Source organism: Natrix helvetica (assembly GCF_964273705.1).
Source record: "Natrix helvetica genome assembly, chromosome: 1".
Classification (NCBI taxonomy): domain Eukaryota; kingdom Metazoa; phylum Chordata; class Lepidosauria; order Squamata; family Natricidae; genus Natrix; species Natrix helvetica.
In genome coordinates, this window is record NC_138548.1 from 251,772,116 (window position 1) to 251,798,931 (window position 26,816).

A 26,816-nucleotide genomic window follows, 5' to 3' on the forward strand; every position below is an offset into this window, starting at 1 on the left:
ACCCGACCCGGAAGCTCAGGGAGGCGCTATTGAGCTCGGAGAACGCGAGCGGTCAGGCATGCTCAATCCAGCCTAGAGCAGCCGAACACAAGCCAGAGGCGGTGGAAAGGTGAGCAGTTGTTGGAGAGGGGCGTCCGCTGAGATAAGGTTATTCGGAAGCAGGTGTAGAGCTTAAAAGAAAAGAGAGAGAGAGAGAGAGAGATCGCCGAATAGGGGCTGGGGCTTGAGCCTCGAACAATATATCTAAAAGGTTGCATTTACTCTGCTTATATTTTTTTTCCTGTGGCTTCTGCTGTCTTGTCTGCAAGGAGATGGGACCCTGCGAAGGGGTGAATTCAGGACACCGGTTTGCTCTTGGAGAAGGGCGTGGAGGTTTTGCTAGTCCGAGTTGCAGCTGTCCCAGAATTGAAAGTCACCTGCAATATGAAGACATATACCCATTTCACACTGTTATCTTAACACGGGTAACGTGTGAAGTCCTTGAGGACAAATTGATTGTTGTATTTATTATTACTATTTGTGACCTGCTCTTAATTTTAACAACTTCTAAAGATCCTTAAGTTCTCGTAGGAAGTCTTCAGAATGTGGTTATTCTCCTAGACCTTGTGGGTAAGGTTTGATGTGCAGATTGGATGTTTAGGCTCTTTTTTTTTTTAATGTTTTTCTATTTTAAAGGTAAGTTGCCCAGAGTTACTCTGACATTGGGTGGCTTGTAAATCTAATAAATAAATAAATATAAACACGTTCTAAAGCATGTGTATGCAGAAATAGATTTATTTAATAGGGTTTTCCTCAATAATTCCCAATAATTTGGCATGTATTGCATATTATATAACTGCAATGTATATGATATACTTTGCATGCATAAAATCTCAGGTTGCACCCTTGGCATCTCTAGATAGGGCTGAGAGAACATCAAGCTGCTTCAGTTAATATGGTATTCCAGATATGTTGAGCATTTTGTTAATGGCCAGGTTCTTGACTGATTCTCAAAACATAAAGTAGGATAATATCTAGTTACTGCTTGAATGGGAGACAATAAAAAAAACATTAGGCTTGGAAATCTGAAAACATTCTAGAAAAATTTCATAGCAAACTGGTCAATAATGCTACAAAAAAGTATATGAATCACCAGGATTTTAACTCAGAAGCGACTGAGCTGAGCTATCAATGTTCTGAATTTGGCATAAAGCAGTTTCCTGCATCAAATATCAAATATCCTCCTTTATTGATGGCTGTCTATTGTAAAATGTCTTGAAGCTTTTAGATTTAGCAATATGTCAAATTTTAAAATATTAGTACAACTGTTTCCCTAATATCTATTTTCTTCTAAATTATTATAAAGTGGCTCAGTAACTTTAATGGAATGCTAATAAATAAAATTAAGCTATAAAGCAGCAATTTTTACTTGGAGAGAAGACTCTCTGAATGTGATGTGGCTTTTTTCAAAGAAACCTGCATTTCAGTTGTAATGGAAAATTTATGTCATCCTATACTGACCTAAGTGACAAATTTGCTCTTTGAGATGATTGAGGCTTATGGCTGGAAGATGAGAAGGAAATAGGAATACAGGTAGTTTTCAAGTTATGACTACAATTAAGCTCAAAATTTCTGTTGTTAAACCAAACATCTGTCAAGTGAGCTTTCCCCCCTTTAATGACTTTTCTTGACACGGTTATTAAGTTAATCAAGTTAAGTTAATCACAGTTGTTACGTGACTCTGGCTTAACATTGACTTTGCTGGTCAGAAGGGTGCAAAAGGGGATCAAATGACCCCGGGACACTGCAACCATCTTACAAATGAGTCAGTTGCCAAATGCCTGAGTGTTAATCATGTGACCATGGGAATGCTGCAATAGTCATAAGTGTGAAAAATGGTCATAAAGCATTTTTAATACTGTTGGAGCTTTGAAGTCACTAAATGAACTGTTGTAAGTTGAGGACTACCTGTATGTGGGAAAAGTTAGGCATATAACAAGAGGCTGAACTATTTCTTCTCTGACAGCTTCAAAACATCAGTCTTTTATCATAACATCCTTGGGGTGAAGAGCTTTATGTAACTGTTCTGACCCCCCCCCCCCCTTCATACACCAAACACGCCGAGACAAAAGATACTGCACGATGATTTATTAACACACAGACTAGATCTTGGCAACAATCCAGCACAGACTAGACCTTAGCAGCAATCCAGCCTGCCAAGATAAGACAAGGCCTGATAGCTTCTCCAGCTCTGGTAAATAAGTTGATTCCTGCAAACAGTTTGCGCAAAGTCATTTCTTTTTATACAGTCTTGAGAGGAGCCTAACTGCAACCACCTGGGTCCAATTATCTCCCGTAACTGTGTAGCTGTTCTTTACGTCTATTAGCCCTCTGTTGCCGGGCATCCAGAACCACCTCCCTTGTCTCCTCCCCACTGCTCCAATGCATGATGTCAGGAGCACACTCCCTTTGGCTTTCACCACTGTTTCATGCCTCAGGCGCCTCCTGGTGGCCAACCAGCCTCTCTGATCCCTGCTCGGAGGTGGAACCCTGTCCAAGGTCCTCCACATCTTCCAGAGCCGAGTCATAAGGCCTCTCACTGTCAGAGTCTGGTTGCAGCGCCAACGGCTCCTGCTGGCCCACAACATGTAACTAAATGGCCTCGTTATTATGAGGCAGGATAATCAGTGTGGCAACACTCTCAGGCTAGTAGCATTATGTTTCTCCCAAACCATTACTGGAAAAAAAAATGCTTGCAGGTAAAGGCATAAAATATTACAAGGTTTTAAAAAGAAAACAAAAAGCTAGTGATTGTCAACAATAAGACTCAGACCACATTTACTTAAGATCCAAGGTTTAATTTAACATTCCTTTTTCTGACCCATGTTGTAAGGGCGAAGTGATTGAAAGCGTGCTTCCACTTAATAGGATGATATCACCTATGGTATTTGCTTTGTAAAAGCCATGAAAAAAATACCAATGTTGCTTATTTTGACATGTTGCCCTCTTGTAAGAAAGAATAGACTCACAAAATGTGGCTTTGCGGCAACTTTCTATTATCCTAATTAATGATGGGGCAAATGAGGCAAATGGTAATGCTACTGCTCTTTTCCAGTATATCGTTGATTGGTGTACTGCCGACAGCAAATACAGAAGAAAATATAATGATGGTTTCACCTCCCTTTGAATTGCGCCTGGTGCATCTGGATCTCAAGGGGGCTCCACCCAGAGTCTCATACCTGGCAGAGGTAACACAGTCTTTATGTGTATAATTGAGGAACTGATTTCTAGCCCCACCCAGCTCAAAAAAAGTAGTCTTCAATCTATACATTGTATAATTGCCGAGGAGAGTTCAATAGGAATCTGGTGGCAGATAAGTGTAATCAATCAGTCGACCAATTACAGTAACATTCCTAGATTTATTTTGTAGCTGCAGTGTTACTACAATTCAGTTAACTATGCAATTAAAAAGAACAATGGCCTGGAAAATAATACTTTAGAAATAATGGCTTCTAAGTCAGCTACAACTGGCTTTGAAATGTGACATTAGGAAGAACTCGGGAGTTGTGCTGGATTAGGATAGCCATCTTTCTAATACCACACTAAATAAATAAATGTCTCTGGCAGCATTTTGCACCTATTTTCCCCAGCGATTTATTGTCTCACCTGCTGGTAGTACAGTAATCCTTGAGTTATGATCGCAATGGGGCCTGCCCATCATGTTGTAATTCACGATGGTTGTAACTTGAGTCGACCATATGACTAAGCAGATTTTTATAACTTTTTCTGCTGTGGTCACTACGTGAATGCTACAGTCATTAAGCAAATCATTAGTTTGCTATGGTTGTGTCTTTGCCAAAAATCTGAAATAAATGCCAGTTTTTGACAAAATATGTTATAAAACATGGTCAAATGACTAGAGGAGATTGCAAATGGCCATAAATGCATTCCAGTTGCTGAGCTCTTGAAGTCTGGTGAAGTAATACAGTGGGATGACCGTCAGAACTGGGTATCTGGTTGATAAATAATCTCCAGAGAGATCTGTCTCTTTTAACAGTCACTAAGCAAATGGTCATAAAAGAAGGACTACCTGTATTATGTAACCATCATAACTATTAGCCATTATCTTCTGTGAATTTATCTAATCCCTCCCACCTTGGGATCATGTTTTCCAAAGATCATCTTTCCATTGCATCCATTAAATATGTCCTATGTGTTGTTCCTGTTAGTTGTCCTGAATCTCCCACATTCACTTGAAATGTATGAACCTGGGTTCTAGCATTTTGAGAGAAGAAAGCTGCTGCTTCCCCATTTTTGTTCTGTATGCATAAGGTTTATAGTTTCTCAATAAGAAAGGAGAATGCCAAGGTAGATTCTGCTCTTTGCTTGCTTTATTTTTTAAACAGGGCAGAAACAAGGGAGCTAAAACATGCTATCTCCCAAGATCTAAGCCTAGGGATCAATATATCTGGGAGGCATTTTCTAAGGCCATTGTTTTCTTCCAAAATTAAATGTAGCAATTCACCACTGACTAGAGATTTGAGATGTTTCATGTAACCAACAGATCTTCCCATTGCTCCATGAGCTGGGTGCAAATGGTATTCTCCTTGAATATGAGGATATGTACCCTTATGATGGAGAACTGAAGCCACTCCGATCAAATGATGCATACAGGTATGTTAGCCAGCCGGTCATCTCAGGAGAGCCAACATTTAGACATAGTCTCTGGTTCTCTTGCTTCACTGAAATCTCAGCTTTTATAGAGCTGTACCAAGTAATTGGAACTTATGTAAATTTACTACTGAGGGGCAAACTCTTTATTTTTCGAATATCCCTGAAAAACAATTCCATTTAGTGCTAATTTCTTCTATTTGTTATGTACTGGATAGTGGTTTAGAATCTAGAGCAAACCGGGCTTAGGCAGCGCATGACACATCCGGTCCACGGCTGGGAGTTTGACAGCCCTGATCTAGAGTATCTAATATTTAGTTTAAATTTGTTGCAGGTATGGACACGTAATGTAGATATAATCTGTCCACCATGCAAAGGAAACACATCCATGTAAGATGGAATTTTAAACAAAAAAACCCTGGCATCAAATGTATAATTTATTAATAAATGTTTCTCCTTCTAGTCCCGCTGAGGTTAAAGAGATTTTAAAGCTGGCAAAGTCGCATGATTTAGAGGTTATCCCCTTAATACAGACATTTGGACATATGGAGGTAAGTGCCAGCTCCTAGTTAGGGACGTTTCACCACTGTTTGTTTTATTTTTTGTAATTCTGAGTTGTTTTATTGATATGTTTACCTACACAGACTTGCTTTTGTAGCTATGCAATTTTCTGGATTACTCTACTATATTTGCTTTGGTTTATGGGTTACTGCCTCTGGTTCTTGCTTCTCCTGCAGTTTGTTTTGAAGCACAAAGAATTCTGCCACCTCCGGGAAGTGGCAATGTTCCCCAACACAGTGAACCCCCATAAAGAGGATTCCTTGAAATTGGTTATTGCAATGATACAGCAAGTAATGGCACTACATGACGATCTCCGATGGTTTCACATTGGCTGTGATGAGGTAATGCTTGGAAACATGAACCTGAATTTTATCAGGGAAGACAGGGCCATTTGGCAGTGGTCATAGCCGTCTGGCACTTTATTTTGTTTCCTTGTAGGATTTTTTTGTTGTTAAATTATTTATTTGTTAAGTTTATTTGTTGTCAGTCTCGCCCTGAGGCTACTCGAGACTGTTTTAATGTTTCTCTTCATGCCATCTTCCTGATCAGCTTTTGTTATGCATCAAAACTTATACTTTTGTATCTTTTATTTTAGCCACTTGCCATTTACTTTTCTGTTATTTTGATTGTACCCTGGTGTAAGGAAAATAAAGAAACCTCCTTGCAAGACAAGGATGAAAACATAAAAAACCATATATTTCAGCTAGCTGCTTTCCTGAAACAAATTACCTGTGTTTCAGTTGTTTTGGTCTACACAAAACACAAAAGCTGTTTTGTTCCAGATACTGACTGAAAAGTGTTTTTCTGAGCACAAGTGGGGGTGGGGTGAGTGGAAAAGTGCAATAGCAACAGCTCAGGGAACGCATAGGCTGATGGAATAGGCCAAATTAGGACAGCAGAGGTGGCTGAGAGGAAAAAGGAAAGGGTAGACAGTGCAAAGATGGACAAGCACGTCATCACAAAGTCCATGCAGAGAGATGAGACAGCACACTAACATTGTTCTAGTCACCCTGTAAAACAACATAATTCCACAACATAATTCAGTCAACACCGAGAGTAATTTCATGGTTTATTTCCACCAAACACTGGTTGATGTAAAATTGATGGGCAGAGCTTTGGAAGATGATGGTTTGTTTCATATTTGGAAGAAAATGTATTTTCCATTGTGTTCATACCTATACTTAGATTAATAATAACAATTTTGCCTATCCATCCTTGTTACTATCCTGCAATTGTCTGATATCATGAGATTTTTTTTTACAAACAACACAGAATAATTTAACTTTACTACTTCATAAACATTGGGATACAATTAATAATGCCTGCAGGATTTTGTCAGATTTCTCAGTGCGGGAAATCACAGATCTCTACGAACTTAAAAGTTGAACCTGTTTCCTCACTGTGACATGATTCCCAGATGCAGTTTTGCTAAATTAGAATCTTTATTTCTGACAAGAATGAAGCCACACAGAGTGGTTGATTGCCTGCTGTTAGGGCAAAATAGTACACTAATTTTATACTTGAGATGTGTGTTAAAACCAGATTTCTTTTGATTTCTTCCTTGTCTGCATCAATTTTCCAGATTTAGAATTTTGGGTTTTGCTGCTTTTCACATTTATTAGTCCATTTTAACATGATTTGACAGAAGGAATAGCAGTAATAAATGAAATTTCCCCTTCTTTATTTTCATGGTAAAGATAATCATTCTGAATGTGAAAAGCGGCTCTTTGATCATTTGGGAAAGCCTGTTTCCAAATGACATAGCAATATAAAAGGTGCCCTAAAGGAAAAATATCATTGAAGGAAAAAAAATGGATTCTCTATCTTCAGGTGTATTACCTTGGTGAAGGGGAAGAATCCAAGGAATGGCTGCAGCAAGAAGAAAATACTATTGAAAAGTTGTGCCTAGACCACATGAAAGCAGTGGCCAGTCACATAGTCTCAACCCATCCCACAGTGAAACCAATTGTGTGGGATGACATGCTGAGGAGAACGAGTAAAGAAACTCTGAGAGGTAGGTAGTCAGTTCAGGAGAATTCCAGCTGCAGTTTTGGAATATTGGAGCAAACCCAATGGTTTCTGAGAAGTCACTTTTCATCAGTCACTTTTGCACTAAATAATAAGCCATTAGCCTTGCTTAATGAGAAAGTCCCTGCTGACAAGAGTAGCCTAACTACCAGATCTCCTATCCGTATTTGTTTGGGGTCCCTCACACACACTATCTACTTTTGAAATTATCTGTATGAAATAGTCATAAATAAATTATGGATAGTGTCTATAGCTAAATTGAGCAGGAAAATGCACCCTACATTTGGGTAAGATCAGCTGTTTAGAAACCTACATACTGTATGGACATTTGGTAATTGTGTTGCTTGAAAACGAGAGCCAGTGGGCACACAAATATCAACCAAACTTTCTTTTGTGCACTGTATTGGGAATATAAACATTATATATAATCCCATAATCTCTCAAGGAGTTTGAGGTACTTTTGCAGAAGAAAGCCCAATTACAACTATAAAGGAAATTTCCCTTCTTTCTTTTCATGGCGGAGATAGTTATTCTAAATGTATAATGAAGTTCTTTGACCATTTGGGAAAGCCTTTTGCATTTTTCATAAAAATGCAATGTTCAATAACTATGTCTGCCAACATTTTTGTTATCTGAACATCATTAAAAAAAAGTAAGCACTTAAACCTAGTAATTTTTTAAAAAGATGGATAAAGTTATTGCTAAACTGTTTGAAGTGGGGTTCTTTTGGGAACACTAAAGACACATACACAGAAAATACACAGTTAAGGCATTTAAACCTATAATTATTATAATTAGCACTGACAAGAATTAGCATTGACAAGAATGTCTATTGTGAACAGGAAATGGTTTAAAAATAAAAATCCCAAAACTATATAAACGCTGCTGCTTCAAATAGGAAATGATTTCAAAATATAGAAATACCTTAATGAAATGAATTGGAAAAATATTAAATATACTGTTGAATTATAGGTAAATAAAATTTTGATTTGATACAGAACTGAGAGATTGCCAGGTATCTTCTTCAGTCTTGCCCTCAGAAATCATTTTTGGGATTGGGATCAAGAATTTGATGTATACCTCCACATTTTCCATAATTATCCAGAACTGGTTTAAAATTAAAATAATTTGAAACAGTTAGAAAAGAAACACATTGTTAAATCACCACATCTTTTACTATTTCATGAGTGAATGCTAAAATAACTTGTTTTGCTAAAATCACTTTATTTCTGGCTTCATCGATCCATTCTGAGAGAGGCAGGAACTTTCTTTTTAGAATCTTAGCCACTGTTCTCTAAATTACAGAAAGAAGAATTGTTTGTACAAAACTGAGAACAAACATCACAAAAGTTTGATCTTCACAATCATTTGCATTTCTGCTTCTTTCCAGATTCTGGGTTAGCACAAATGATAGAGCTGATGATTTGGGATTATGCTCCTGATCTTGATGTGGAGAGTAAAGGTTTGTACTTGAAAAATGGTAAAATACACAGTCCTGATGATCAGAGTAAATACAGCTTCCCAAAGCCCTGCATTCAGCAGATAGTATGTTATGCTAAAATTGGGATTAAATCTCCATTTAGGCAGGAAGGTCATTGGATGTTGCCAGAATATGCTTGTTTAGCAACAGTCCCCTTTTGCTCGAGTTTTTAACAATAACCAGCAATCGGCTGATTGGGTATGGAGGCACTAAACATGAATGGAAAAAGCTTATCTTCTCTTTATACCCTTTGTGCTTTTGACTCACACAGAAACATACACACAGACTAGAATTAAATCAAGGTGGAAGCAGCAGAAATATTGCTACAGAAACAACCCATTTGCTGGTGCTTCTGCCCTTTTTGCTATTTTCCCAAAAGATTATTGGCTTCTAATTATAAGCTAGCCATTTATTTGGTTGCGATAAGACATGGATCGAGTCATGATTACAGATTTTGATTAAGATCTGACAGTCTGAATTTGCACAATGTGCTAAACCAATGGACTCCATGACTTAGCATGTATGAACCAGATATGTTCTATCATCTTAAAACTCATCATTATTCTCATGGACAAGAGATATAAGATAGAGATGAAAGCTTTTTTCATTTGTTATATGTTAAAGTAAAGAAATAATTAGGTCTTTGCTTGTACGTCTTTTTTACAGTTTCATTTCAGCAGGTACAATTTGTACATTATTCTTAAAAAGATCTTGGAAAGAGGAAGTAAGCATGTTTTAATAATAAATGTAACCGTGCAAAGAAAAAAATATCTTTGAGAGAAAGCCCAACTCATTTTAAAAGTTTTAAATTTATTATTAGGTGAAATAATAATAATAATAATAATAATAATAATAATAATAATAATAATAATAATAATAATAATAATAATAATAACAACAATAATAATAATAATAATAATAATAATAATACTGCTGACTTTGCAACAACAAAGTTGAAACTGTTTCACATTTAATATGTGAATGCAGCAAAAAAAGTGGAAAATTCAACTTGAAAATAAAATTTAAAAACTACGAGAGGATATCAGCATTCTGAAGTTCTTAAAAGAAGGAAAACTAAAGAACAAAAAGCTGAAAAATAGTTTACACAAAAAATACAACCTGGAGGAAAAAACAATAAGAAATTATGGAAGAACTAAAACAACGTGCAATAGCAAGGAAAATTGAAAGATACGAAGGACGAATAAAATAATATCGTGAAAATGTCTAGTTCAGAAGAAACCAACATCTCTTCTACCAGTCCCTTGATGAAAAACAAATCCAAACTAATATTCACCCATGTAAAGAAAAAACTTTGAACTTTTACCTGTATCCAGAAAGCCATGGGAACATGAAGTGGAAAAAGTTATCGAAAATGAGAAGGTAACGATCTTGTGGGACTTTAGAATACAAACGGATCGTCATTTGGAGCACAACATGCCAGATATCATGGTTGTAGAGGGCCGAAGTGTACAATTTATTGATATCACTGTTCCTGGAGATGCCAGAGTCAAAGAAAAAGAACTAGAAAAAATAATGAAATATCGCGACCTGGCCATCGAAACTACACGGCTATGGATGAAGCATGTAACAGTGATACCTATTGTCATCAGGGCACTTGGCACCATGTCCAAGAATTTTTAAAGATACATCAGCAAATTGCAGCTTCCTGCAATAACACCAGCAGAACTGCAAAAAGTTGTGCTACTCAGAACATTGTATATTTTAAGAAGGTACTGGGTTGATACCTAGGATGTTGGCAGCAACCCGTATCAACCATTAGCACAAATCAATGGTATTTGTGATGCATTTTTGAATGTTCAATTGACTGAGTTTCATGTTTAATGAATAAAGTATATAATAATAATAAGTAGCAGCAGCAGCAGCAGCAACAGTGTTTGGAGGTATGTTTTTGAAAAAATTCAGATCCTACATTTTAACTGAGTTTATCAGCTCTGTGGACAGAGCCATAGAATCACTAGCTTGTAATACTTTATTATTAATCTGGATTTAGGTTTGTACTTGTTGCAAATCAGTTGTAAGAACAGGGTCTTAACATCCCAAATTTTTCATAAATTTTCCCCATAAATTTTCCCTTGCCTTTTAATAATTCATGCAACTTGTGTCATTGCTGTCTCTTTTTTATGCAGCCAATCTCATTGAAAAGTACCAGAGGTGTAACTTCTCAAAATTCTGGTTTGCTAGTGCCTTTAAAGGAGCCACTGGAGTAAACCAGTGCTTGACACTCATTGGACATCATCTTAAAAACCAGGAGCAATGGCTGAAAGTGGCTAAGAGCTGTCCTGCTGGTATCATAAGAGGAATCACTCTGACTGGCTGGCAAAGGTAACTACATCAGAGGTGGTATTCAGCCAGTTCTGGAGAACTGGTAGCGGAAATTTTGAGTAGTTCGGAGAACTGGCAAATAGGCGGGCCCCGCCCCCGCTGCCTCCCAGCATCCTAGCTGAATCATCTTTTGTTGCCCTTGACAGGAGAACAGAGCTGGAAAGCAGGTTAGTGGGGTGGGGAGGGAATGGGGATTTTGCAGTAACCTTCCCCGAGGAATGGGGAGAGAATGGGGATTTTGCAGTATCCTTCCCCTGCCACGCCCACCAAGCCACACTCACCAAGCCAAGCCACGCCCACCAAGCCACGCCCACAGAACCGGTAGTTAAAAAAAATGAATCCCACCACTGAACTACATGGTATACAGATTAATAGATATTATAGCATTATTAGTATATTGAAAATTGGAAGAGCACTCTTAAATTGGTTTGGCAATCTGAGGGGCTACTGCTATACTGCCTCACTAGGCCTGCATTTTCTTCTTTAGGTATGATCACTTCTCCGTTTTGTGTGAACTTCTGCCTGTGGGAATTCCATCCTTAGCCATATGTCTCCAAGCATTAAAGAATGGTACAGTATGGTTCTTTCTTCAGTCAGTTAAACACATGCTTTGGATCTATCAGCTCTTTGAGGTCATCCAAACAGGAACTCACAACCATGAGTACTAACACTAACTTTGTTGTAACATTAGAGTAACAGAATCTTGCAAGTCTAATAGCATTCCGCCTTTATTTTCAAGAGAACTAGGAAGAGTCCTTTCTGAGATAGTTCCTTCACCTCTATTTCCTGTGTTCCTCCTGTTTCCAAAGTTATTCTCACAGCCATTTAAACAGCATCACAGTAAAAACACAATTTTTGTATTTCATTTCATTACAAGTTTAATAAAGCATACACTTAAAACTAAAAAAAAATGCCAACAAATTATAAAAAATACAATAATCAAAACACAATAAACAACAAAAACCATGAACAATCTAGGCATACCCTCTGTGTATCAAGTTTTAAACAATGTATCAACATTTCAAATAAAAAAACTTGTAAAGTGTCTTCAAATCTCTGTCAAAGAAAAAAAAATTTACTAGTAGAATGCCTTTTCAAAAATAGATATATTACACATCTTGACTATTATCCTTACTATTACTTTTCTAATATCTCAAAATAATGCTCTTAACAATTCCCCATGCCTGATAACCAAATTTCTTAAAAACAGTAAATTTCCACATTTTTTTGAATGATATATGTATTAAAATATTGTTCCCAAAAGTTCCAATAACGCACTAGGATTAAACCATATCAGCATTTCAAGGAAACTGGGATTACTAATACCAAAAATTCTGGATTCCTTTGAAATACCTTTTTCACTTCTAATTTAACCCATACTTTTTAGGTTTGTAACTTATAATAGGCAGCTGTGTTCTTTCACTGCATTTAAGTACTTTATTTGGATAATTGTTGTATGAATATGTGAGATAACAGACTGGAACTTGGGGTAGTGATAAAATGGTTTGTAACTCCAGGGAAATACTGCTCTTAAATATTTGAGCTCTATCTTAGATATTCCCTATATAGCAGTGATGTCTAACCTTTTTCAGATCGCATGCCAAAAACGGGGAGAGCGCATGAGGGTCATGCGTGGGCATGCCCACACCCATAGTGCTATCCGTGCAATCCCCCCCCCCTTCGTTTGGCCCACGATGGATCCATTTTTCGCCCTTCCCAGGCTCCAGAGGTTTTCTGTGAAAACAGCCCCCCCCCCTTGAGCTCTTCAGGAGGCTTCCTTTAAGGCTCCGGAGGGTGAAAAACAGCCATAGTTTGGTAACGGTGCCTTCCAGTTTGTCCGTAGGGTCCTTTTTCGCCCTCCGTAGCCTTCAGGAAGCTTCACCTCTTTCCTGAAGCCTTCAGGAAGCTTCACCTCTTTCCTGAAGCCTCCGGAGGGCGAAAAATGGCTGAAAAAGAAAGCCGAAGTCAGATGGCCAGTGCGCCGCATGTGGCATGCAACTGACAGGGCAATGCCTCGCATGCCCTGACAAATGGCTTTGCTTGCCACCTCTGGCACTCGTGCCATAGGTTTGCCTTAATAGCTATATAGCATTAAATAGAAAAGATTATCATATAATTTTAAGCTAGTTACATATTTATTTAGAACTTCAGAGACAGATCTAATCTGAAGGAGATTACAGATCCCAAATGTTCAAGTGTTTATAGGATCAACATCTTTTCAGATGTTCAACATGAGAGGGATGGGCAAGATGTATCCAGAGAACTGATACAGTCACATGTCCAACTGAGGAACATTTGAACAGGACCTTTACTGCAATTATCACCAACATGAAATGTAGCAGGAGCATGTGTGAACACTAATGAGATATTTTGGCATTCCTCAATTTTCTATTATCATAGTAATAAATTGCTGTACAAGATAATTACCCAATTTTGTTTCCTTTTCCAAATTGTATGCTTAAAAAAGCTCTTCTTTGGATCTTTTAAGGTGGCTATTCAGAAAAAGTGAGAGAAGATGTAGAAAAATTACTGGGGCTCCCCCATTTGGAAATAGACAGCTTCATGAGGTAAGTTTTTCATTATTACTGAATTATTATTACAAATTAAATCTACTCTTACTTATCTTCAAAATAAGGATTTGGGAGCGGAACATTCTATAGAACTACGACACTTTGTTTGGCCTTAAAATTGTGCCAAAATCTCCTGACCGTGACATTTCAGGAACAGTTCGGCTCTTTCTGGAAGTAATCCTCCAAAAGGAGAAGTGGTTTGAAATATCACAACTACCGTGTTTCCCCGAAAATACGCCAGGGGCTTATTTTATTTTGACCCACGAAATATGGCCTTGGGTTTATTATCGGGGGTGGGTGGGGTGGGGGTCTTATTTGCGCCAGCCGAGCGAGTGGCCGGCACTGCTCTGATGTGTCCTGTTACCGCCCTGCGTCGGGCTGGGCTTTCTTTGCGAGGGGGACAATCTGGGGAGTGAGAGAGTTAGGAAGCCGGGGCTGGCGTGGGGCCGTTTCTCCAGTCAAGCGTCTGATTCATCCCCAGGGGTGAGCGTTTTGCCTCCTCTCTGCCCCGGCTTGGAAGCTGCAGAGGAAGACTGCCATGCCCGGCGAGGGGGGGAGAAGAGACGACAAGAGAAGGCAGGTCTCGCTCCACACCTCTCACTTCTCCTCCACCCCACCTGCCACCCCTCTCGCTAAAGAGACGGTGGGGAAGGGAAGCAGCCTGGATTTTGTTAGCATTGGGGCGGGGTGGGAGGAGTTGGGCTGCGACATACGCGTCCTACCCAAGACTTGCAGCTCCGTCGTGTTTCTCGCTGTTTTGTCCAGGGAAGCACCCTGTAAAAAAAAATCTCGCGAGTTCAACTTCCCTGGACAAAACAGCAAGGAACACGACGGAGCTGCAAGTCTCGGGCAGGACGCATGTCTCGCAGCCCAACTCCTCCCACCCCGCCCCAATGCTAACAGAATCCAGGCTGCTTCCTTTCCCCACCATCTTTTTAGCGAGACGGGTGGCAGGGGAGTGGGGGAGAAGCGAGAGGTGTGGAGCGAGATGTGCTCCTCTTGCTGTCATTTCTCCCTCCCCTCCCCGGGCATAGCAGGCTTCCTCTGCAGCTTCCAAGCCAGGGCAGAGAGATGACGAAGGGTGAAACGTTCACCCCTGGGGATGAATCAGATGCTTCACTGGAGAAACGGACACACGCCAGCCCAGGCTTCCTAAATCTCTTGCTCCCCAGATTGTCCGCCTTGCAAAGAAAGCCCAACCCGATGCAAACGCCACCTCTTCATCCTGGTGAAACTACGTTTTTAAAGGATGATCTGCGGAGGGGGGGGATTTCCTGCACATTGGCAGTGGCGTCTCCTCACAGGGCTTCTCCCGATGTCCCAGGGGCGAAGCAACATCCCATAAAGGAAGGCATGGAAATCCATACAACTGGGGATGTCAGAAGAAGCCTTGTGAGAAGACGCTGCTGCCAACGTGCAGGAAATCTCCTCCCCCTCCCCCTTCAGATAGTCTTGTGGGCTGGCCGGAGAAGTCTTCAATGAAATTCGCTCTGTCTGTGCCTCTGCAGGCAGCAATATCTCCTCGCAGGTCTCATTCTTCCTTCTCTTTGGCCGATTCTCATATATTTTCAAGCAAAACACTGCCAAGAGAGGGAAGTATCTCTTCTCCCTTCCTTGCCAAACTTTGAGTGTAGACGTAACGTTTCACAAAGCTCCTTAATCCGCGGCTGTTGGCTCCCTCGCTTTGTGTTTTTTATACACATACCGACATACCCACCCTTCCTGGGAATGCCGTTTCCCACTCCCAAGATTCCGTTTCCAAGGAAAGAAGAGCGCTGGGGCCGCACTGGACTTTCCCCCCTGCCCTGACTCCTGTCAGCCTCAACTTTGCTCCTGAAACCCTGCGGGCCACTTCTCTGCTTGAGCTCAGCCGAAGGGGGGGTTGAGGGCAAGGGCGAGATGAAGCTGATTGCTTCCCCTTTGCCTCCTCTCCCAAAAGCAGTCTCGGGCGGAGCCACTTTTGCAGCAGGAGACTCAAGCCGGCCTTCCGAAGGGTACTGTAGCAGCAGCTATCCACAATTTTTTTACCCTTATTTTGTCCCGATCCACGTGGCTCACTGGGCCACGTGGGTCGGGACGAAATAATGATTTAAAAATTGTGGATAGCTGCTTCTACAGTACCCTTCGGAAGGCCGGGGCGAGGAGCGTCGGGTGCATTATTGGCCTCCTGCTGCTTTTGTGGCCGTAATCGATGGCAAAGGCAGCCGCACCTGCCGGAGGCCACGGCCTGAGCAGCACCCGCAAATCAGCTGTTTTTTTAATGGAAGCCGGATCAGCTCAACTGATCCGATTAAGGAGCCGAGAAGCGCTGAGGTGACTAGGGAAGGGAAGGGCTTCCTTCTGTACTTGCCATGGCACCCTTTCACTTGGGCTTATTTTCGGGGAAGGGCGTATATTTACACCCACCTCAAAAACCAGGCAAAAACCAGGCGTGGGCTTATTAGCAGGACATGTCGTATTTTCGGGGAAACACGGTAATAAAATTGTTGAACCACACCCCAAATGGCATGATTTGAGGAAGAGATGTTCCAGATTTCTCTGAAACATTCCATTATCAAGTTAATGAGTTTTGCATATCCTTTCTCCTAAATTGGAAGTAAGCAAAGCTGCATAATGCACTTTTTAAATTACATGGAATGGATTTCCAAGGATAATAGCATCTCGGAGGGATAGTGAGGCCATTGAAAAAGGAGGTATAGGACCGCAAGTTGACATCCTTATGTTAAATATTTAGCAATACAATCAAGTTTAATTAAATTAGAGGTAATCCTTGGGTTACGTTAATTTGTTCAGTGACCGTTCAAAGATATAACAGTGCTGAACAAATGGTACTGACCATGGGTCCTTGTAATTTTGTCCATTACAGCATTCCCATGGTCATTTGATTGGGATCTGGACACTCAGCAACTGGCTCGAATTTCCAACCATTGCTGTACCCATGGTCACGTGATTACAATTTGTGACCTTTCCTGCTGACTTTCCATATCAGTGAGGAAGCCAGCAGAAAGACAAAAATATGTCTTCCATTTTGGAAGATTTGATAAAATCTTTTTATTGTCATTGGATAGAAAACTGCCATCCATTTCTGCTTTAACAATTCATTTAGCACTCATTCATTCTTCCTCTTAGGATATACTAATGACAGCTTATTAGCAGAGAGATAAGCAAATATGGTAAGGACATCTGTGCCAAGTGAGGTTTTTGCTACTGAAGTTCTTAATTGTGAGGACGTCAACAACTATACATTTTTTCTATCTATAAAGATTGATCTTTCTACTGATTAGAGAAGACCAAGATTTATCCTCTTCCCTCGTTTAATACGTACCTGAATAGGGCTCAGGCATCATTTCAAAAGATGATGTAAGATGATGTAAATGTATTAATAGGAAGCTCATTCTTTCCCAATATTTTACTAATATTTTTTTTAAATTTCCTTTTAAAAAGGCTGCCTGAAGTCATTCACAATCAAATGAACAATATAATATCTAGTCACATAATGAATAAAATGTTTTTTTTCTAGTCACTTATTATGAAAGCTGATGCAGATTCTCTTTTTGAACAGTGATATCACAGGGACTTTCCCAGGAAATGAAATTCTCTCATTTGTGACTCAAATTGCGTTTTGCCTCAAATCCTCAGTAGATGAACTTTTGGAAAACAACAGGTTAGAAATTGTGTTGTTGTCCGTCCCCATCCCCCCTGCCCAAAAAAGTTGATTTCTATATATTCTTATATATAATTGAATTTGTATCTATATAAAATACAGTATCATTTTGTTATGTATTAAATTACCCAATAAATACCACATCATGGTTACATGGCATTTAAACAGTATCAATATAGTGTTAAATGGTCCTGAATAAATAAATGCCTTCTAAATTTTTAATAGAATAAATGGACATGTGACGTCTCTCAATTCATTGTTTTTGTTCGTTCATATCAGTCTGAATTTTTAGATATGTTACAGGTTGGTTTAGTCCCTACCACAGAAAAAGAAAGAAGATCCATCCCATAATGATTCATCACTTTCAGCCAGATGCCGTAAGGTAATTCAAGTTCTGTGATCTCATGCAGTCTGCATTTTTAAAACTAGTTTGGGACAGACTGATGGCTATATGTTTACACTCTTGTCCAAACCCATCAATACAGACAGTCCCACGTTGAGACCTAAATGAGGTTCTTTATGGATTCAATCCAGATTGAATCAGGTTTAGACCGATAGTTAATAGAACTTATATTATTAATCATAACAAATATATCTCATTGATTTTGGTGCATCAGCTCACTTATTTATGTTATTATAAATTTTGGTCAGCTGACACAGTCTATAGCAAAATATTTCCCTTATTACCTTATTAATAAAAGTAAATTATTCATTGATTCATTTGTATGTGGTTGTATATGTATATATCAAATAAATAACATAAAGGGAGAGAGATTAATAAAAACAAATATATTTATCCGCTATTTTGAACTTCCTCGAACTACAGGACTGTTGGAAATCATGAATTATTTGTGGAAATTTAAATTTCCAACTTAAAAGGCTTAAAAAGAGAATGCTGACAAAGTGCTGGTCCTTCATGGGACTTGAAAGGTGAATTTAGCTAGGCAGAAATGTTAAAATCTAGACATAAGAGAATTAGTAGAAGGCTGAGACATAACTAAAAATATGGAATGGGACTGGATATTAGATGTCAGAAAATGATAAAAGTAATTGAATTGCGGAGAAAGAAACATGCATAGGATCTGAAGAAAGAAACAGCCGAATCGCTTCAGATCTCAGAATCTTGAATACATAGGAGAGAAAGTAGAATTATATAAGCATTAGAAACACAAGCAGCTTCAGAGATGGGAAACATGGTGAAATAGATTGTATGTAATCAGGACCTCAAGGCAGTATTATCTATATTGACTGCAGTAATTCTCAACAGGCTCTTTAGAACCAGGTAGAGAGAAATTGAGATCAGCAAATCTTGCACAGTACAAAGGAGAACAAGACTGCATAATTGAAGAAATAGAGTTGACAAGAAGGAAGCTTAAATAAGAAGAGAACACATAGAATTGAAAAGTAATGGGAAAAGTCATGTTTTTATGTCCTATTTAATGCTATCAACTAGAGAATGAAAACTTCTGCCACATTATACTCCCCTTATTTCTTGCATCTTCTACTAGGTGCATATTCTTTGTAGCACAAGGTATTTTATTCAACATGTGGCATCACTTTTTTTGCTTAGGCTTCTGACCAAATGGACTGTTCTAACAGAAGAATTGCAAACAGCCATGAAAAAGATTTTCTACACCACTGCTATAGAAGAATGGATAGAAGAAAATGTCCAACCAAGCCTTCAAAGACTTCAAGGAACAGTAGATGATCTGAACTGTGCAGTACAGGAACTGTCTTAGCATTTTGATATATGACTTTGCTAATTGGAAAGTCAACTTTCAGCTAGAATCAAGCAAATAAATAATAGGGTATGTCCAGATGAATTTTAATAAGCTTGACATTATAATGAAAGTCTGAGGTTATAAGAGATATGAGTCTTCTTTCTATCATGCTTTAAATTTAAAATTAAATTTAAAAATCATGCAGACACTTTAAGTAAATATTATTAGTATGCTTAGAATACTTCCCCTGGAGTGTGGGAAAAGTTAAGTATAAAATTTTTCTCTTTTAAGTACTACAATGGTTAGGAATCATCTGACTGAACAGAGATGGGACATTCAGGATATAACAAACGGACTATCTTCATGCAACCAAAAATTTTAAGCAATTCATAAAAAAACAAGTGAGGATTAGCATACAGACAACTTAAAAATGGGCATTTACAAATTAATAGAGGACTTTACATGGGATTGTAATGTGAGAAAGAGAAAGCATTTAACTAAGCCTGTTTATACTGCAAGTAATCTTGCGTCTATTAAAGTAATCTTGCATCTATTACAGTTTCTTGAAGCTATGCATTTGAACATTTCGTGATTTCAGCTACTAAGGCACCAACTGTTCCTCTGCCAGATATTCAATACAGGAAAAATATGCAATTTTGTTATAGCCACTCTTTACTTTTAACTTCAAACAGGAACCATTCCATTTTAAGCAAGAACTTTAATTAAATAGCCTTGCTAAGATTAGTTTACAACCCAAATGTTTACAAATAAATGTTGAAGTTAAGACTTTTTTTTCAGAACTATATAAAAAAAGAGCACCTGTCTTATCCTAGTCAGAGATACAATCACATTTCCAAGACGTTGTCAGATTGCTTCCAACAGAATATCTTAATATTGACCCCAAATAACCATCTATAATCAATTCTGAGATGAGCAATGAGCATTCGGTTCCATGAACCAGAACAGGTGACAGCCTCATGCCTAAATTTCCTTACGCAGCTCAGGTTCTCTCACCATATCAAAGACATGTTTGTGTTAGATTCAATTTGATATTCAACCATTTCTTATTTTAATGTTCTAATTATAATCTTGCGTAGATGGATGTTTCTTCTACTGTATCAATTTCAGTGAATTATGAATTATTGTCCAGTTTTTAAAAATGCACACATTTGTAGACACAGCTCTATTGCTTAATTGCGCAAGAAAAAAACTTTTAATTTTAATTGTGCAAGAAAAAAACCTTTAATTTCTTATCACCAGGAAATAAGTATTTATAGAATGGAGTTTATAGCTTTTCCTAAACCATTGTTATTTTTTTAAAAGCAAGAAGTTGTTTTAAAAAGGAAGCATTAAAATGTGTTACTATAGTATTTGAATATCTGACAAGAAATGTTAATACTGAGTATGAAGCAGTGCAATAATTTTTAAATTATACAACTGAAAAGCCACTTTATAAAGCAAATTCACTTTCCAATAAACATCTTAACACTTTTCAAATAACCCGACATATCTGAACAAAAATGTCTTTTTGACAATTATTGTTCAACAAGGTTCTACTCAAAAATTGACTAGAGGAAGAACTATCAAGACAATCAATATATTTTTAGAATTTCTAGAATGTGGGGTATTTACTTTTTATATCTGGAAACCAATGACAGACCCAACACCTTTTTAGTTTAATAAAATACACTGGATAATCCTTTTTGATATTTACTATTTCTTTTTCTTTCTTTTTTTTAAAAACCCCTCTAAACAGGAATATCTGACATATACCATTTTTCCCATTTTTGAAATAAAAATCTATAATTGAATTATCTATTAGACTGGGTATTTCCTTTGAACTACAGTAAATTTAACACAGACATTATTGGTACTTGGCCCCAGTAGAAAATTAAATATAACCACCATCAAACTAATATGAGAAAAATGGATATAATAATATGAATCATGAATTGAAAACAAACCCACAAGCATGTGCACACACATACAGACTTTCATTGTGCTTATCAATTTTAAGGATGCAATATCAAATGTGGTTGCTGTGAAAAAGCTAACAGTAATGTACCGCAAACCATCAAGCCAAAGATGCATTTTTTGAAAAGTTGCATTCAAAACATTCAATTTCAGCTCTCTAACTTTTAGAATTTATTATAGTCACTGATTTACCATTACAGACTCGTATCACCTCTGTGGGCTGTGATTAGAGCTAGCCTTTGGTTGGAATCCCATTTATGTCCTTTTCTAGATAGGAAGAACCTAACTACCGTTGATCACAGACTGGTAACTACAAGTTTACAGACTGCCAATTAACTACAAGCAGGAGTCCAGTTTTGTTTAAAACAACCTTGGATAAGGGCAAATTTTGCATGCAATTACAGACCTCCTTAATTGCTAAGACCATTAGAAGAGGTTCTGCGCTATGTAACATGTACTATAGCTTGTCAATTGGTAATCACTTGCAGGTAGGTCTTCTCTGGAGTTGTTCCTACTTTCTGAATGTTCTTTTCCTTTTGTTTAGGGGGGGAAAATCCCAGCCTCAAATCTGGGTGTAGTACCAAACTGGTTTGCTCTGAAGCAAAAGTTTTTATACTCCTCCTCCAGGGGAAGTGCAGTTGTTGACAAATAGCACGCTCTACATTTGAAGTCTATGGCCTCATGATACTCTCGCTGGAGGATTTTATTGAAATTTAAAATAATCACGAGTGCAGAAGGAGAAATAAATAGGCTCAAGACTTATCAGGAATTAGGTATTCATCAAAATTATGGCCAAATGGTATTCCCACCTGAAAGTCTTTCAGTTGAAATATCCATAGGTCTAGACTCAAGAACAGGGATGTCAAACTTGCAATCCGCGGACCGGATGCATCACATCCTTGCTCCGCCCAGTTTAGCAAAGGGCGGGAGACCTGATACATCACGTGACGCTGCCCTGATGACGTGAGTTTGACACCCCTGCTCTAGAAAGTATGGAAGACTTTTAAACTCCTTTCTGATTGTTGCAAATCTCTATGCTAAACATTATACACAGGAAGTTAACAATTAAAAAAATGTTTCTAGAACTTGAGAATGTAACAGATTCAAGTTTTCTACCATTCAGAAAATTTTTTGGTTTCCACGTATCAGAGTTCATGTAACTATTTGTCCTTTGCTTGATCTTCATCACTAACATCCGTTCCACTACTCGTTTCAAGGCCTTCATCAATCTGTAACTCGTTCAGTTCAAGGAAACCAACAATGACTTTGGCCACAGCCTCAACATCACTAAGGAAGAAAAAAATAATAGGCAAGATTTAATGAATCCAATGCCTACTTGAACTGGTCACGAAAGTATGAAACACTGTGCATCCATCTAGTAAAGATAAAACATTTACTAAAATGGACAGCAAAATCTCTGGCCTTTATTGTTCCAATATCTGTTTGAAAGAATATCACAGGTTTTAATGTTAACTTTTATTTTCAAACTGAATTAAGTTTCAGTCTGATAACAAAATTATTTAAGCAAAATAAATTATTTGTATGGGTTTCAGACGCCAATTCTCTTCCTGATATAAGTAAGAAGTATTACATTAATTTACTTGAAGCACTATGCTTTTCCTGCTAACCTACTGATCTAATGGCTAACTGGCAGGAAATAAAATACATAGAATGTGTGGAAAAATTGTTAAAATACTGTCAGAAATGTGTAGTTTTATTTCTTCCAAAGATGTGTATAACAGTTTTTAAAAGTGCCTAAAAATCAGCTGCATGTTCTATAGCAGACATAATTAAAAACCTAACCTCATTTTAATTGGAGAACTGAAAATGTTAATGACACATTTCTGACATCTACACCTAAAAATTTCAAAATAAAATACTTAAATTCATTCTGTGGTGGTGCAGTGGTTTGAAAACAGTACTGCAGGCTCCTGCTGCTGACTGCCGGCTGTCTGCAATTTGGCAGTTCTTATCTCACCAGGCTCAAGGTTGACTCAGCCTTCCATCCTTCCGAGGTCAGTAAAATGAGAACCCAGATTGTTGGAGGCAATATGTTGACTCTGTAAACCGCTTAGAGAGGGCTGTAAGAGCACTGTGAAGTGGTATATAAGTGCTATTGCTATTCTTCAATAGATTGCAGTCATGAAAATGCCATATCTTTAAATGAGCCATGGTGTCACAAACTCATTGCTCCCTCCAGGAGTTCGATCCTGACCTGCTCAAGGTTGATTCCGTCTTCCTTCTAACTGCTTAGAGAGGGCTGAAAAGCACTGGGAAGCGGGACATAAGTCTAAGTGCTATTGCTAGTACTATAACTTTATAATTTTAACCGGAAAATGTACCAGTTAATGCACAACTGAAGAATTTGAAAAGAACAATAGTAACAAAAGGACAATTGGGTTGTTGAAAATGGAATTGCCAATCTCAGATTAAATGATACCTCCTAACATATTCCAATTAATGACAAAGGAGAAAGTTCATACATACCTTCTGTAGCCCATCACTGCATTCTGTGTGAGAGGGTGTGAAAACCCAGTGCCAAATCGCAGTACAATTAGGTACCCCTTCCCAAAGTAACGAACCTTCTCTTCTTCTACATTTACAGCCTGTATTTCATCCAACGGAACAACCACTATTTGCAAGGAGCAAACACTGAATTATTAGTAAAATCATGTCAAGCAATACTACGTACAATTCACACACAAAAGTAGTAAAAAGTATCTGGATCTCCTTGCACATCCTCAACTGCCTCCTATTTTAGGGCCAACAGAACTAACAAGCACTGACCCTAGATAGGAGACTTTCTGAATTCTTCTGTAGAAAATACTAGCATAAGCTCTCTTTTACCTCCTGCAACTTAGGTTTCTCCTCCCAGCACTTTTGAATGACGATTTGTACATTTCAGGCCAGAGCAAGAATGGAGCTCATTATTCATGTAGTGAAAATCTTTTTAAAACAACAACAGACTCCAAGAATCTCTCAAAGCCTAACCATAAATTTAGTTTCTGTACTAAGGAGTGTGGTGGCTATGTGATTAGGATGCTGGATTGGAGGTTAGCAAGCCCACATTCACCAGAGTGCTGCTGGGTGAAGGGATGAGCTCCCATCATTCATCCCAGTTCCTGCTGACCTAGCAGTTAAAAACATGCAATTACAAGTAGATAGATAGGTACCATTTTGGTGGGCACATTAATGGGAGATTGCCTGGGCATTCCCCAGGCAATAGTGATGTTATCACCTAATCCTTTCAACCAGGAATTGCCTTGGCGCTTTCAACATGAACACAAGCAAGTTTCTGTAGTTGCTTTTTCATAACAAAAGATTACTAGCCAACAAGCATGTCATTTTGATGTTAATATTTATTATTAGGGAAAGATGAATGTATGTTTTTTTTTACAGATTTAAGACTTCTTGAAGATTTGCTAACAACTTTTCAAACAGTATCGAAGAATTGTCCATTTTCAACTATTACACAGGGAATTCTGTGTTTTAAAGATTTAAATATGTGTGTCTTCAAAATCCTCTGATAAATCAATGTACACTATTGCATCATAAAATTGTACTTCTTTCTTATGCACAGATTAATGGAATATGAAGCAAATATAATCTTAGTAGCTATAAGCAAACTCTTGGTGAAAAACGGAGGAGTTTACTTGTCCATTGTCCAACCATTCTGGTATTCTTGCAATCACAGCATAAAATAAAGATTGTTTCAAGTAGAGTTGAGCTATGGGTGCTTACAAGGATAGTGCCTTCTTTTAGGATATTTCTTCTACATTCTTATCCAGCTGATTCCAGGGGATCCCCCTTGAAGTAATAATTTGATCTAATTCTCTTAAGTTTTTTTTTCAAAGTCAACCAAGGTGGTCCTAATGCTGCCATATCATGTAAACAAAGCCGCCATGAGGTGACCATGCTCATGAGCAGCTGCCCGGCAACCCACCTTTCTAGCCGGGCAGAGCGCCACTCACCGACCCAGTAATATCCCAAAGGCGCTAAGCTGCGTGGCGCTCTGCCCGGCTGGAAAGAGAGGTTGCGCGAGCACTTGTTCTGCCTCCAGCTTGCGTGCCTCCCATCCTCACCATGGCCAGCTCTCCCTGCAGGGCTGGGCCAGGGCGCCGCCGCTGTCCCACTGCCGCCACCCCGCTGCAGCTGCCGCCGCCACCATGCTTGGAGTATAACCGGCTTCCAAACTCCGGAGATCCGCTGCCGAGTCTTCCAGCAGTGGCCGCTCTGGGACTATGCTCTATGGTTGTGGGCTGGCTGCGGGAAGACTCTGTCCCACCAGAGTCTTCCAACAGCCAGCCCACATCTATAAAACGTAATCCCAGAGCGGCCACTGCCGGAAGACTCGGCAGCGGATCGTCGGAGTTTGGAAGCCGGTTATGCTCGGAGCACAGCTGCGGCGGCAGCAGGGGTGCAGCAGCGTCCTGGCCCAGCTCTACAGGGAGAGCTGGGCATGGTGAGGCTGGGAGGCACGCGAGCTAGAGGCAAAACAAGTGCTCACACAATCTCTCTTTCCAGTTGGGCAGAGCGCCACACGGCTTAGCGCCTTTGGGATATTACTGGGTCGGTGAGTGCCGCTCTGCCTGGCTGGAAAAGGATGTTGCCGGGCAGCTGCTCATGAGACCAGCTGCCCGGCAACCCCCCGCTCCAGCTGGGCACAGCGCCACCCACCAACCTAGCGGTATCCCAGAGGCATCAAACAATGTGAGCGCCTTTGGCCCCCCTCCCCCCTGCTCCTGCGGCTTTGCACCTTTGGGATATCGCTAGATTGGTGAGTGGCGCTCTGCCTGGCTGGAGGGGGGGGTTGTCCAGGGGGGCTTATTATTGGGGGAGGGAGTATATTTTTGCCCACAGGAAAAATATGGCATGGTCTTATTATCAGGACATGTCGTAATTTCGGGGAAACACGGTACTAGAGAAACACTTGTTGCTTTACCTTGTTCATGGCCAGCTCTGGAAAAGGTCAACATCTTTTTGTACAGGCTGAATGACTTTAAGTAAACCTTTCCTGCATCTTTCTCAAATATAGCTTCCTGTGTAAAATAAGTAAATAAATAATTCATCTTTTGAAGCCCTTTATTGGATGAGAGGAAAATAATCACAGTTGTCAGAGAAGTGTAAACATTCTTTTCTGTAACAATTAATGTCAATAATTAAAATAGTCCATATATAATGACTATTACGCCAAACCTCTGGATCATGTAAACAAATTTAGTCTCAGATTCTCTTTAAAACATAAAATCTACAGAATCTCATATTTCCCATTAAACTCCTTTTAGCTCTCTGTTTCAGAAAAATCTCAAAGTCTGAATCTCAAACTGGGTTGTTTCAATTTTGGAATGAGCTATTTCTTACTTGTTTTGACTCTGAAACAAATCTTTATAATTTGTTGAATCACTTCCAGAGCAACCGAAATGCCTTTTCCCAAACCAAAAGTGCTTTTTTGATCAGACAAGTTTGAGAACAATCTTGTCTGGATTCAACCCATTCCATTATTGAATGTTTTGTCTTTCCCCAATTTACTATCTGGCCAATAAAACTAACTTTTTTTGTAAGACTTTGTAGTACTTACTTCCCACTCCTCCAGGTTTTGTGCAGCTACAAAGAGGCAGCCAACAAGATAAAAGAGTTTCCATCCCAGGCTATCTTGAATAACAAAATAATATTTCAAATTATGAATACATTTCCAATTTACACTTTGTTCAAATTATTTGAAGGCATTAAAATGTGGCTGAAAATAAAAAAAATTAACAATCACATCAAAACTTAAAGTAGAATGAGAGGAGGTGCCAGCGTTGCAATGGGACAATGTGCGGTCT

General features: G+C 38.9%; 2 protein-coding genes across 9 annotated transcripts in view; one reads left to right on the plus strand and one right to left on the minus strand.

Annotated features, from left to right (window-relative positions):
* On the plus strand, window positions 1–22,891 carry HEXD (hexosaminidase D). 5 transcript variants are annotated; one of them, XR_014173673.1, is made up of 14 exons: window positions 1–109; window positions 3,095–3,227; window positions 4,544–4,653; window positions 5,114–5,201; window positions 5,388–5,552; window positions 7,042–7,225; window positions 8,630–8,701; window positions 10,867–11,062; window positions 11,550–11,632; window positions 13,551–13,629; window positions 17,195–17,296; window positions 17,589–17,678; window positions 18,867–19,104; window positions 22,209–22,891. XR_014173673.1 is itself a non-coding variant. In XM_081933952.1 (13 exons), exons 2-13 carry the CDS (start codon window positions 3,144–3,146, stop codon window positions 19,033–19,035), a joined length of 1,422 nt encoding a protein of 473 aa, XP_081790078.1. In that variant the 5' UTR covers window positions 1–109; window positions 3,095–3,143; the 3' UTR covers window positions 19,036–20,750. The 5 variants fall into 5 exon arrangements, 4 of the variants coding, with proteins under 4 accessions (XP_081790078.1, XP_081790079.1, XP_081790080.1 ...); XM_081933952.1 differs by lacking the exon at window positions 22,209–22,891 and having other exon boundaries at window positions 18,867–20,750; XM_081933953.1 differs by lacking the exons at window positions 1–109; window positions 22,209–22,891 and adding an exon at window positions 126–250 and having other exon boundaries at window positions 18,867–20,750.
* The window catches only part of CYBC1 (cytochrome b-245 chaperone 1), a 13,120-nt gene continuing 7,206 nt past the window's right edge, over window positions 20,903–26,816 (minus strand). For all 4 annotated transcript variants that reach the window (XM_081933972.1, XM_081933971.1, XM_081933969.1 and 1 more), the window contains exons 4-7: window positions 26,570–26,643; window positions 25,934–26,030; window positions 23,479–23,623; window positions 20,903–22,278 (exon numbers count right to left, since the gene is read on the minus strand). In XM_081933972.1, coding sequence (XP_081790098.1) covers window positions 22,152–22,278; window positions 23,479–23,623; window positions 25,934–26,030; window positions 26,570–26,643 — 443 coding nt within the window. In that variant the 3' untranslated portion in view covers window positions 20,903–22,151. The remainder of the gene's footprint in view (window positions 22,279–23,478; window positions 23,624–25,933; window positions 26,031–26,569; window positions 26,644–26,816) is intronic.

Excerpts from the sequence above, each read along its gene's own strand:
- HEXD (XM_081933952.1), top strand. The coding sequence starts at position 3,144 with ATGATGGTTTCACCTCCCTTTGAATTGCGCCTGGTGCATCTGGATCTC. Across the intron at positions 7,226-8,629 it reads GAGTAAAGAAACTCTGAGAG|ATTCTGGGTTAGCACAAATG; the intron begins GTAGGTAGTCAG and ends GCTTCTTTCCAG. Across the intron at positions 8,702-10,866 it reads TCTTGATGTGGAGAGTAAAG|CCAATCTCATTGAAAAGTAC; the intron begins GTTTGTACTTGA and ends TTTTTTATGCAG.